Source organism: Lepeophtheirus salmonis, chromosome 8 (genome assembly GCF_016086655.4).
Source record: "Lepeophtheirus salmonis chromosome 8, UVic_Lsal_1.4, whole genome shotgun sequence".
Taxonomy (NCBI): domain Eukaryota; kingdom Metazoa; phylum Arthropoda; class Copepoda; order Siphonostomatoida; family Caligidae; genus Lepeophtheirus; species Lepeophtheirus salmonis.
This window is the reverse complement of record NC_052138.2, coordinates 28,648,751-28,662,400: the sequence shown is the minus strand read 5'-3', so window position 1 is coordinate 28,662,400 and position 13,650 is coordinate 28,648,751. Positions and strand designations below refer to the sequence as shown.

At 31.8% G+C, this 13,650-nt stretch overlaps 1 protein-coding gene across 1 annotated transcript; it reads left to right on the top strand.

Annotated features, from left to right (window-relative positions):
- Window positions 1-6,695: 6,695 nt before the first annotated feature.
- LOC121122557 (xanthine dehydrogenase/oxidase) lies at window positions 6,696-12,911 on the top strand. Its single transcript, XM_040717584.2, is given in 6 exon segments — window positions 6,696-7,107; window positions 7,926-8,073; window positions 8,205-8,382; window positions 9,286-9,560; window positions 9,637-9,964; window positions 9,967-12,911. Coding segments are annotated over 6 exon segments (3,999 nt in total). The 5' UTR covers window positions 6,696-6,817; the 3' UTR covers window positions 12,747-12,911.
- Window positions 12,912-13,650: the final 739 nt, after the last annotated feature.

Here is a 13,650-nt window from a genome sequence, read left to right as displayed (position 1 = left end):
TCCAGACTATTAGCTATTATAAAGATTACTAAGATATCATTAAAATTTTCTAGTGTAAATACTTATTTACTGTAAACTGTCAAAAACTATTATAATGCCGTCAACTAAAAATATAATATGATACTTCATGTGCATGGATACAAGATACTTAGTTGGAAGTGAGATACACTCGACCCTTAAAGCAATAATTATCAAGGATTCATATTACAACGACAGATCTGTTTAGAGTCCAGCAACGAAGTTGAATGGATGTTTTGTTGGGGCTATGTTTTTTTTTTCTTATTTTAGATCAAACATGGAAGATAATATGTGATCACAGTATGAGGTCATTAAATTTTTTGAGAGGTTAAGGTAGCACAAAATATTAAAAATGCATAATTGACCATAACTTTCGAAAAGATTGAGATATATCTAAGTCCATTTAATTTTAAGCAGAGGTTTTGCACTCTGCCGAGTGCCACTTCTAGTTGAGTACAGTATTTATAGAAAAAAAGTTTGTGAGAATGATGAATTAAACTTTTTCAAACTTCAAATCGATCATTTATAATTAAATATGATTTTGTGTTAGTGATGTATCATGAGCCAATTTTAGGCAATCTAATCTCGTGACGTATGAAAAACCCATAACTCGTAAAAAAAGGACTTGTAGCTCGTGGAAAACTTTTAACTTTTTCAATGAATCCTAATGGAAATCTTCTTAATATTTTTTGTTTAAATAATAGGGTGATGCATTTGTCCTCGAAGTTAGAAATCCTCGTCAGAATCAGCGAAGCTTAATTTTGGTATTGCAGATAGTTAAGTAGAACACAAATGCAAAATTTTCGTCAATTTGGTTAACGTTTAACTATAGCACAATTGCAATTTCTAAACACGTATGAAGTACAACTTTTTTTTCTCGTGCGTTATTTTAAAAATATGTTTTTGTATAACATATTTTTATGAACAAAATGATTATGATGTTTTATAATTTTTTTCTCGCTCTAAATTCCTTGATTGTAGAGAGCAATAAGTTATCGAAATTATAAATCATCGTCAGAATCGGATGGCCCTTTCTATAGTAATGCAATATCGTCTGTTGAATACAGTTACTAGTGCATGCGTCAAATTTTACTGCATTGTGCGTAAGTATTCATTTTTTTGTTTCAAGAAGGTATTACTGATTGACGAATTTGCATTCACAGGGGATGCATTGTTCATTAGTAGCATTGGTCAATATTTGATTGTTGGGTTGAGCTATTCTGTAGCCTAAGTCATTATTTTGTTGTCATTTGTAGACATGGGTCAGCGCTGACAAGTAAATACTGAGAGGTACTGAAGGACAAAGTCATCACGTTTATTAAAGCCAACGATCGAAGGCAAGGGGTTCCCCTTCCAGCAGGACTCAGCATCTGCTCCCAAGGCCAAGAATACCTTTGAATTGCTCAAGGAGGAAAACGCTGACTTCTGTAGATTCTAGTAGTGAATCCAATTTTAATGAGGTTTTTGCCAACTGGAACATGTTACAATAATATTTCTAGAGCCATAGTACTGGAATCATATTTTCATGAACTGGGACTCGTCTTAGACTCCAAGTCTCAAATTTGACCAACTATTAGACAATATGAACTAAGAATTGTATTCATTTGACCTTTGATCTTAGATTTATTATATTGAATAGCTCTCATTGGAACACATATAGGTATTTTGTGAATAATTTACTCTCGCCTGTATTTCTATGTTTTTCACAAACATATGTACAAGGCCTTAATGAGCTATATATAGGAAAAAGTTATGAATGCACTACTTATTTTCTTTTTTAGCTTTTGTCCTGGGGGATCAGGCAGGGTCGCTGCTACGGAGTATTAGAGTCAGAAAAATGATTGAACAGTTGAAAATTTTGGATTATTTAGGCAATAACTTTTTTTTTTAACTTGGGAAGTCTTTGTAAATATAAATTTTTCCTATAAAAAGGACTTTTTATATATGGATAAAAAATAATCCCCCAAAAAAAGATTTTTTTCTATAAAAAGAACTATTTTAGATCAAAAATAATGAAGCAAATCACTTAATAAGAAAAGTCCATATTTGATTTAGGTAATGATATTAATTAAACGTAAAACCTCCGTCTAAAATCAAATAAAGTTATCAATCTCAATTTGCTCCAATGTTATGGTAAATTATGCATTTTTTATGTTTTGTATTAGAAAACCTTTTACATTATTTTATATATGGTCCAATTTAATGGCTTCTTACTGTAACCATATGTATATAATTTTCGTACCAAGTTAGATCAAAATCGATCTGAAACTTTTGCTGTAGTCCTGGTGACTTAAAAAGAAACTAACTAACAAACAGAGCCAAAAATATAAATTTCCAGTTTTTTGTATAATTGGAATAAACTAGAAAATCTTGTTTAACCTGCAATAAACAGTCGTTTTTTCTTATTCCCTTATCTAACCGCTTATATGTACATGTATTAATTATTTTCTTTTAATACATTTAGTTAAGTTTTTTATAAATTATTATTAATCAAAATCTTTTATTTTAATTAAATTGGATTTTTTATTTGGGTATATTTTATTTTTATATTTTAAATGAACACGGTTAGAACTAGTTTATATAATATAAACGTATATACTTATAAACAGTCATTAGCATTGAAAAGTAACTGAATCTCGAAGCATTTATCAAACATTTTCCGTCTGTTTGGCCAAAGCACTCAATTGGCATTAGAGAAGAGCCTCTCATTTGAGGGAATTGTCCGGAGGGCGTAATGAATATTGTTTCGAATTTTTTTACAATTTAATAAATTATTTTTGGTTCCTCGACTTCTGATCGGACTTTGAAGTCTGAACTAAAGATTATTGCATTTAACGTTATGAAATATCAGCTCCGGACGTAGCCAATCAGTTCCAGAATGCCCACTAAAAAATAATTATTTGCTACAGTTTCCAGTTTTTTATGTTACTAAGGATTTTTTTTTTCAATATACTAAGTAGTTTATTTTGCAAATTATATGCATAAGGCAAATCAACAAAGGATCCTATTTTCTCATTATAAACAAGGCCCTCAACCAACAGAGGCCCAGAGAGCAACTATATACATTTTTAGGGAAAACCTCCTATAACAAGGGTTCTATCTTTAATTTTAATACTATCTATATTAAAATCAAGCAAAGTTTGTCTGTTTCTCTCCCTTTGAAGGACTCGTTTTCGATGAATATGTCTAGCTAAAGCTAAAAGATAAGTATCTTTGTGGTACTTCAACATAAAAACAATCCTGAACCAAAATAATGAAAAGGAAAAACCTCTAATTTATATATTTACATCAAATATGTATACAGCCCAATACTTTAAATATTTTATTCGAAACAATTTTAGGGCTTGTATTCCAATTTGTGGGACCTAATAATTTTTGCTATAGTTATACCTACTTTATTAGATTTAAGATAGACATATATTGGCCCCGATATGGGTATTCAAATAAAATTTGCCAATTTCTAATTTTTTTATAATGATGATCACACCCAAAGGGTCAACAATAATAATTAGTTGAAAGAAATTGACAATAATTTGCCAAAGAATACAATTTATTTTTTTTACCATTCATCGTTCATTCGTTTAAAAATGAAATGAATGGTTGAACGCCCTTCAGTTTTCGGTTCAATTTCCTAGCCTAGCTATTGATGACATAAAGACAAGAAAGATGTGTGGCAATAACATAAAAGCAAGCTGGGATTTTTTTGATGAAACCGAAGAGGATTTTTAAAGAGTCAAATACAATATTAAAACCCTAAAACGCTGTCCAACAAGTTCTTAATATTATTGATATTTGTTTAAATTTTTACATGAACATATTATATACAAGTTCAGTCAATTTGATTGTGCGGTATTTTAACTTTAAATCGAATTTTGATATTATCAATATAATCAATTTCAGTTGGTAAGGGTTGTTCTTTAGCAGCTAATCCCTTTCTTTCTTTTTTTATTCTCGCAACGTGAATACTCATACCCTTTTCTTTTAAAAATAATTATGCAAACCATGCTCTTCTTCAAAAACAATTATATACTCTTCTTTAATAATAATCTTCAAGTCATGACGTCACAGTATCTTTTATACCAGTATTACCAAATAGCCGGTTTTTATCAGGTTCAGTTAACCTTAAAAACCGCGGCTCTTAAGGACTTTACCACTTTTTTTAATTAGTATAAATTATAGTACTTATAACAAGGGACACGTTTATCATACTCTCGCAATATTGAGAAAAATTATTTCAGCTTGCTTTTCTGATATCACCACACAGATATCATAGGGGTTAGTAGCATTTTTGATTTTTTTGTGCAAACTCAACAACGACGAATACAATTCAGCTGTCCTAGAGCTATCGTTCAGGGGTATCAGCAGGATTATATAAATATACAATTTTACAATTTTTGAAAATAAAATTGACAAATTAAATATTTCCGGAAAATAAATTCACATAAAATTAAATTTTTTGGAAAAAATTTCAAAAATCCACAGCTGATCACAATATAAAAATAATTTGAAATTTTTTTTTCAAAAAATAAATTTCAAATATTAAAATTCCATGAAAAATTCACGACTACACATAATAAAATTAAATTTCAAATATTAAATTTTTGGGAGAACCATTATAAAAATCCATAGCTATTCAAATTTAATTAAATTTCAAATATTAAATCTTTTGAAAAAAAATTCGAATATTAAATTTTCTAGTTACAATAAAAAATTCCTTCATGGGGGGGGGTACACCCCCTCCAACACTTCCCTTGCGGACGCCCCTGATTGTTGGTGGATGTTATGTAGGACATATACCTAATAAAAGTATTCACTCATTCAATTTATGTTATTAATATATTTTTTACACACACAGCGTGTCGTTTATCACTTCTTACTAGAAATACTCATTTTTGGGAAAACTATATAAACTCTTTTGAAAAGTATAGTTTGAGATATGTGAACCATTTTCCTGTAATAATTATACTCTCCCCCCCCTATAAAATGTTGAAGTTTACAAATTCAAGGCCTCTGTGCAGCCTTTAAACCTCGTGTTTTTAACCTGGGTGGTTCAGTGAGTGAGTGATAGGAGTTAAGCAAAGCTCAAAAAAACATTCAACTCATATAATTTGTGATAAAATGCTCCGCTTAACCAATTAAGAAAAATATGAAATAGACATGAGCTGATGTCAAAATATTTTCTGACCCGATATTTTATGAATGATTTGATGTAAACATATTCCTCAAAACCCTATTCACAAAATATTACATTTTTTATAAAAAAATTAAAAAAATGAAATTGCAATTATTAATTTTTAAATAAAAATTAATAATATTAAATTTTATCGAAAAAAATTGAATTATTCATAATTATACACAAAAAAGAATTTTTTTAAGTAAAAAATTTCAGAAATGCTTGGCTTTTTACAGTAAATTAAATTTTTTGAAAAATATTTCAAAAATCCACAGCTATTCACAGGAAAATAAATTTTTGGAAAAAAAAATTAAAAAATCCACCAATTACCACAATAAAAATTTTTTTGAAATTTTTTTCAAATATTATTTTTTTTTTTTTAAATATTTATATTCCTAAATTTCACCTATTACATTTTTTGGAAAGAAAACCCCTCTAGCCCCCCCCCCCCCCCTTCGGACGCCACTGTAATTGTAATAAATCTATTAAATCTGAAGAATTGCTTGGGATCTTAAAGAGGAGAGAGGCTCTTTTTAGTGAGAGCCGAGCCGGAATTCACATCTCTATTTGATAATGAATTAATCTTATCTAGGATTTGTTAGTTACCAGGGAGGCAAACTTTGTATCGCACTCTTTTTAACAAGTAGACACTTAAATCATGACATAAATCATCTCAGTGTATTACTAAATAGATGGAATTACAACTTATTTTTCATTCCTTCTTTTTTTTCTTCTGATTGTATCAAATAAACAAAGATGAAAATCTAGTCTAGAATGGACATGTTAAAAAATAAAGAATCCTTGACTATTTGACTAATATTTTGGAGGAGAGAAAAAATAATACGCATGACGTTTCATTAGATCGGCCAGAATCAGCTGTGACAGGAGGGGAAGGAAAAATGGGTATAAACTTACTCAGATGTCATTCCCCAATTCTACTCTGAGTCCAACAAGGATTTACAATCAAACTCTAGTTTCCAGGGTCAGCGTGCTGTTCAGAACATTAATCAAGGACGTGTTTGAAGACAACAGAAGCTCAATTGGGTGAGATGTATTTTCAATAGTTGGATCTTCTGCTTTATTTTTGTTTCTTAAATAAATCTTAAAAAATGACCATTTTATGTTGAATATATCAAACTCGGCGGATTTCCTTGTTATACCATGTATCATATATATAAATGAATGTTCCTAGGATTAGTTTGAGTAAGGATTGCAATAACTTCATAACATCAGGATTGGGTAATTGTATAATGTGCAATTTTGTGTAACAGTAAATAAATTTATTGAGATCCGCATTGAGCTATATCAATTGCTCTGCCTGCACTAAAAAGCAAACAAAGTTCGAGTTGAGTTTGATTTACGACACGTCATGCCTAGTTATCATTTTATGTATTTATACAATGATATGAATATTTAAGTGTGAGCATCATCTTTTCTTTTTTCGATTTAAAATATCAAAAAATAAATTCCAGTTTTAATTTCATTTTCAATATTTTTTACATAATATATATATTTTTTCCACGAGTACGTTTCATTTCTGTTTAGTACGCTTAAATGAGCCCATAAAGAACGTCAAATTTTGAAGAACTTGATTTACTTAAATATTATTAAAAATCGACTGGAATAATGGAACAGCAAGAAAGAAATGATCCCTTAATATTTTTTGTAAATGGTACCAGAATTGTTGATCCAGAAGCTAGACCCGAAGTAACTCTACTAACATATCTTCGTCATAATTTGGGATTAACGGGATCAAAACTAGTATGTGGAGAAGGAGGCTGTGGTGCTTGTACAGTCATGGTTTCATCATTCGAGAATGGTCGAATTAAACACTACAGTCTCAATGCATGTTTAGCCCCAGTTGTATCCGTACATGGAAAAGCAGTTACAACAGTCGAGGGAATTGGATCTACAAGGTGATTTGGTTGATTATAGTTACTATTAAATGAGGTGAAGGATCACTTGAACTCAAGACTTACGACTCGAATTGATCTCGAAGTAAAAGACCCACGACTTGACTTGCTCTCGAAAACTAGTATATTCTTAACTCAAGAAAAACCTTATCACTGAAATGAAGGACTAGAACTTGTCCATCAGTGGAATATTGTGAGCAAAGACTTGAGACTCGACTTGGAATTGCACTATAAGGACTTTCCACCACCTTTGGTTATTAATTCCTGTGTTTCAAATACCGATGTCAGTGGTTCTCAACCTTTTATAGTGTATACTACCTAGTAAAATAGGTATTAGGAGTGATCTAACTGAAAGTTGATGTATATATCGCGTTTCCCTACGTACTGCAATGGGGAGCTCGCGTTTCACGAGCAGTAACGGGTGAAACTTTAGCGTAAAAAATAGGGACTCTCTCCGAAATTTATTTATTTCTAAAAGCAAGATTCGAAATTCTTTGAAATGTATTTTCTAAAAATACAGGCTAATTTTTTTTTTTTAAATAGACCCTGTACATTTATCCTTCCCATAAATCAGCTTGCATACTATCAATCCTAACAACCATCGATACGCATGTCACAGTTTGAGAATCACTGACGTGCATCTTCATCAAAAAAAAAAAAAAAAAAATCAAAGACACTTTCAAAAATTACGCAATATCAATTTCATTGATCAATGAAAGGATATGTAGACTTTAAAAATAGTTATGAATCGTGTAGTTTTATCAATCAGCAACAAAATTAATTTGAGTAATTCATGCTAATTTCATTTTACCTTCATAAAGGTCAAAACTACATGAAATACAAAAGAGACTCACGGAATATCACGGATCCCAATGTGGATTTTGCACCCCTGGAATAATAATGTCAATGTACACCCTTTTAAGAAATGATCCTAAGCCTTCAATGGAGAGCCTTGAGGAAAATTTACAGGTAAGCTGTTTATAGCTATGTTTTATAGAAGTTTGAAATTTTTTTAACCTTTGCCCTACTCAAACTTTTTGTGTATAAATGAAGATATGTAACTTATTATTTAAAAGTGTTAATACGTAATTTAAATATAGGGCAATTTATGTCGATGTACGGGTTATAGGCCAATCCTGGATTGTTTTCGAACATTTACTATAGATGGAGAGGTCACAAATGGGATGGATTCTAAAAGTTTTGTAAATGAAAAGTGCAATGGTATGACGAATGGTATCTGCTGCAAAGACATAGGAAACAATAGAAATGATACTGAAGGTATGAAGGTAGGGTCGGGTTCAGTGTGAGTGGGGCATAGTGACGACGCGGAACTATAGGATTCAAGCCACAACCCCCACTTTTTTTTATAATTTTAAAGTGATCTAAATACAAATTTTGTGGTTTGCCTAAAAAAATAATGTCACAATTTGAGAATTTATTTTTATTTCAATTTGTCTTTAAAAAAATAAAATAAGTGGGAAAATGAAAATAAATATCACAAATATTGTATATACTATTTTAAAATTATCCCCCTCAATTTTAGCCACCATTTAACCTTATAGGAATGATAAACAATTTTCACAAACGATTGCTAAAAATACGTAAAGGCTATAACATTTTTTTAAATAAAAAAAAGGTTAAAATTGTATCCCTTTCAAAAAATTGTAACTTCTAAATTGTTCAAAAAAGTTTTTATTTCTTTAAAAAGAAAAAGAATTCTTCAACCTTCCGTAAAAATGGTTAAAAAAAGCACTACAACCTCTCCTAAAAATAGCTCAGAAAATATAATGTAGGCCCTTTTTTTTTTATCGAATGTCCATTTTTTAGAGAATGAAAAATCCGTGAGCGGCCTTAATGAATAAATCATATAGATATTTCCTGGAGTACTTTGATTAAATTATCAAATATTTCTTGTCATTTTTGGAATTACTTTTTTTCATGGTTTCACTTTTATCATGTTTTTTTTTATATCATATTTCATTGAATGACTTTTATTTAAATGACCTTATTTTTAGACAAGTCTATCCTTTGTTATTGCAATTTCTAGAGTTTCTCTCTCTCTCTATATATATATATTGTTATAAATCTTACTCTACGGACCCCCTATCTAGTGCCCCATAAAACCGCCCTAGCATGACGGTTCCATTAATATGAATTAATTGAATACCATATTTTATACAGATGAATACAATGGACTTATACATAAACGGACTAATTTGAGGCCCCTAGATCATACTCAAGAGCCAATTTTTCCACAAGAGCTTAGAACTCAACCCCAAAAAAGCCTTCAATTCAAAAGTAAAAAAATGGTTTGGATAAAACCAAGTTCCCTAAATGAGCTATTGGAGTTGAAAAATCAACATCCAGAGAGTAAAATCGTGGTTGGAAATACAGAGTTGGGTATTGAGATGAAATTTGGAAAATTTGTGTATCCTCTACTTCTTGACCCCACAAATGTAAGTTGGGAATTTGTATATCTTTCATTGTACTTATCCTCATAGTGTCATATCATCATTATTTTTCTATTTTCAGGTACCTGAACTCAGGACCATTCAAATAAAGACAGAGGGAATAGAAATTGGATCCGCCTCTACATTAGAAGACATCAATGACTGTTTGAAACAAGCCGTACTAGACTATGAACCCTGTAAAACAAGGATATTTATTGAAACGATTGAAATGTTAAAATGGTTTGCAAGTAAACAAATTAGAAACGTTGGGTCCATTGCTGGGAATATAATGACGGGGAGTCCCATTTCGGATTTGAATCCAATTCTAATAGCAGCGGGCTGCCTCCTTATCTTTAAATCAAAAAATCAAGAAGGAAGCAGACATTTGGAATTGAATGAAAAATTTTATACTCCTATAGAAAAAATTTAGCTCGAAAAGACGAGGTTTTGATTTCTATTTTAATACCATTTTCATCCGAAAATGAATTTTTTACTTCTTATAAACAATCTAGAAGAAGGGATGACGACATAGCCATTGTGAACTCTGCTTTTTACTTTAAATTTGATGGAGACATTTTGTCTCACGTAAGGATTGCATATGGGGGAGTTGCCCCAGTGACTTTTGTACCAAGTAAAACAATTCAAACCCTTATTGGTAAAAAATGGTGCAGAAAAACGATTGAGAGTACATTTGAAAGCATTATAAAAGAAGTAAATATGCAGGGAGGAGCTCCTGGAGGGATGGAACGCTATCGACAAACTTTGCTTATTGCTTTTTTGTACAAGGCATTTTTAAAAGTATCCTGCGAAAGGAAATTACCCATCGATATCAGAGAAATATCCGCAACAAACAAATTTCACAAGCCTCCCTATTCAAGTAATCAAATTGTCGATATCCCCATTGGTAAAAATGAATTCAAACCGGTTGGACTACCTATAAAACATGTTTTCGCAGAAAAGCAAGTTTGTGGAGAAGCCATATATGTGGATGACATGCCTGAATACAAAAATCAAGTATACGCTGCCTTTGTTTTGAGTAAGAAAGCAAGGGCGAAACTTATCAATATAGATACAACCCATTGCTCATCAGTCCATGGCTATATAAGATTTTTAAGTTCAGATGACGTGCCAAGAAACACATTTAGAATATCTTCTATTGAAGATGAATATGTTTTTGCAAAAAATGATGTGCATCATGTTGGACAAATAATTGGAATGGTACTAGGAGACACGTTAGAAGCAGCAAGAGAGGCCTCTAATTTAGTTAAAGTTCAGTATGAAGAATATAAGCCTATTTTGACAATAGAGGATGCAATAATAAATGAGTCTTTCTATGAGCTGAAAAGAGAGATTTCAAAAGGAGATGTGGATAAAGCTTATCAAAATTGTGATCACATCATCGAGGGAGAGTCCTCGACAGGTGCACAAGAACACTTTTATTTGGAGCCCAATGTGGGGATTGCGACTTTTGAAGAGGAGGGAGAAGTCAGAATTTATACAACGACACAAAATCCGACAGATACTCAAGCAGTTATAGCCAGAGTTTTGAATTACCCAATGTCCAAAGTGCATTGTATTGCAAAGAGACTCGGAGGAGGCTTTGGAGGAAAAGAAACGAGGAATATTCCCTTTAGTGTGGCAGCAGCTGTTGCAGCCAAGGAGTTAAAAAGACCCGTTAAATTTATACTCGATAGGGATGAAGATATGATGTTGACTGGACATCGACACTCCTCGTTGATCAAATATAAAGCGGGGTTTGATAAAACAGGTCTTATTAAGTTTGTAGATTTGGAGTTATATTTGAATGCTGGTTGTACGATTGATCTGTCAATAGGAGTTTTGGACAGGGCATTTTTACATTGCGATAATACTTATCATTATGCAAATTTTAGAGGGAAGGGAATTTGTTGCAAAACGAATATTGCATCCAATACAGCATTTAGAGGATTCGGAAGCCCACAAGGAATGATGGGAGCTGAAATCATTATCGATTCCATCAGTGAAGTATTAAATTTGGATCCTTGCAAGATAAGGGAGCTAAACTTTTATAAAGAAAATAGCTTCACTTTTTTTGGGCAACCTCTTCTGAATTGCAGTATAGAAAGATGTTGGAAGGAATGTCTTACAATGAGTCATTATGAGGAGGAACAAAGAGGCATTAATATTTTCAACTCGAAAAATAAATGGAAAAAGAGAGGTTTATCCATAGTTCCAACAAAATTTGGCATAGCCTTTGGTGTGCCACATTTGAACCAAGGTGGCTGTTTGATTCACATATATACCGACGGTTCCGTTTTAATTAGCTCTGGGGGTGTCGAAATGGGACAAGGTCTGTCTACAAAAATTATTCAAATTGCCAGTCAAGTACTTGGAACTTCGTATGAAAAAATATCGATTATAGAAACCTCAACAGATAAAGTACCCAATTCATCTCCAACTGCAGCTAGCCTTGGCTCTGATTTGTATGGAGCAGCCGTATTAGAAGCCTGCAACTCATTGAATAGTAGGCTTGAGCCAATTAAAAAGTCCAATCACAATTTATCGTGGGAGGAGTTAATCAGGAAAGCTTACCTAGAAAGAATATGTTTATCGGCGACTGGATTTCATAAGGTGCCTAATTTAAGCATGGATTGGGTGAATGGAGTCGGGTCCCCCTATAGCTATTTCACTTATGGTGTTGGATGCAGTGTTGTAGAATTAGATATTCTCACGGGAGACAATACCATTCTAAAAACCAATATTGTGATGGATCTTGGAGAGTCCTTGAATCCTGCAATTGACATTGGGCAAATAGAAGGAGGATTCATGCAAGGCTATGGACTCTTTGTTATGGAGCAGCTACTTCACACGCCAGATGGCGCATTGATAACTAAGGGGCCAAGTACATATAAAATCCCTTCCTTTGGTGATATTCCATCTGAATTCCAAGTATCATTATTGAGAGGCTCCTCAAATCCAAGAGCTGTTTTTTCCTCCAAGGCTGTAGGGGAGCCCCCTCTTTTTTTGGCTGCCTCAGTTTACTTTGCTATAAGAGAAGCTATAAAATCTAGTAGAACAGAAAATGGTCTGACTAATAATTTTAAACTTGATATACCCGCAACGCCAGATAAAATTAGAATGCTTTGTAATGATCAATTTACAGATCTCGTTCCTGATTTAAATACGAACAAAAAATGGGCTATTCAGATTTAAAAATCGAAAGTATTATTTATTTCAATTATTATATTAACATGTAAATATGTACATATAATCATTGTTTTATTGCCTTCATATTGTTTTAAACCATGAAAATACTAATCAATAATTAGTTTGCAATAATTGTTATTTTATTTAAATATATTTCATCGTTTCGAATAACCAACGACTCTACAGTAGTTTTTCAATTATTCAAAAAGTCAAATCGGTATTTCCTACTCGTATGTATTTTCGTAGAATAAAATGAAAAAATATTCATAAAATGACATATATTTCAGTTAAATTTCAACTTTCATGCGTCAAAATTTATACACAAACGAATTTCCGGACAAATTTCTATAACTTTATTTTATGTACGAATCCAATATTTCATTGAAAATTAATTTTTTTGCTTATGAAAAAAAAAAAACCTGAGTATAATTATCACCCATTTCTTATTTTGCCTATAATTTTTTTGATTTTGAATAAATTTAGCAAACGTCGTTAAAAGTTTTGGTTTTTTGAAACGTCCGCCACTTTTTATTTATAACTCAGCCCCTTATCGATGTAGTTTCTTTGAGCTCTAAAAAACAACTTATGTGTTTTGGGTATAAAACACTGCCAATATGATTATATGACCGGCCTAAAATCGGAATGAACTAGTGTTTAGATGAACATTCCTCGGGTGAATAGAAGGAATTGAACTTTCCGTAGGGGAAAATAGCACTCGGTGAATTTTCTTGTAACTGGCTATTGGTCCCAATTTTTTTAGAATAAGTGTAATATTTCTGTAATAAAACTGTAAGGTTGTTTAACTGTAACGTTATCATATGCAAATTTGTCCCTTGCAAATACATTCTGGCGCCGCTACGAGGCTCTTGTACACCTCCAGATATCCTACAGTTTGCTAAAGATGTTCGAT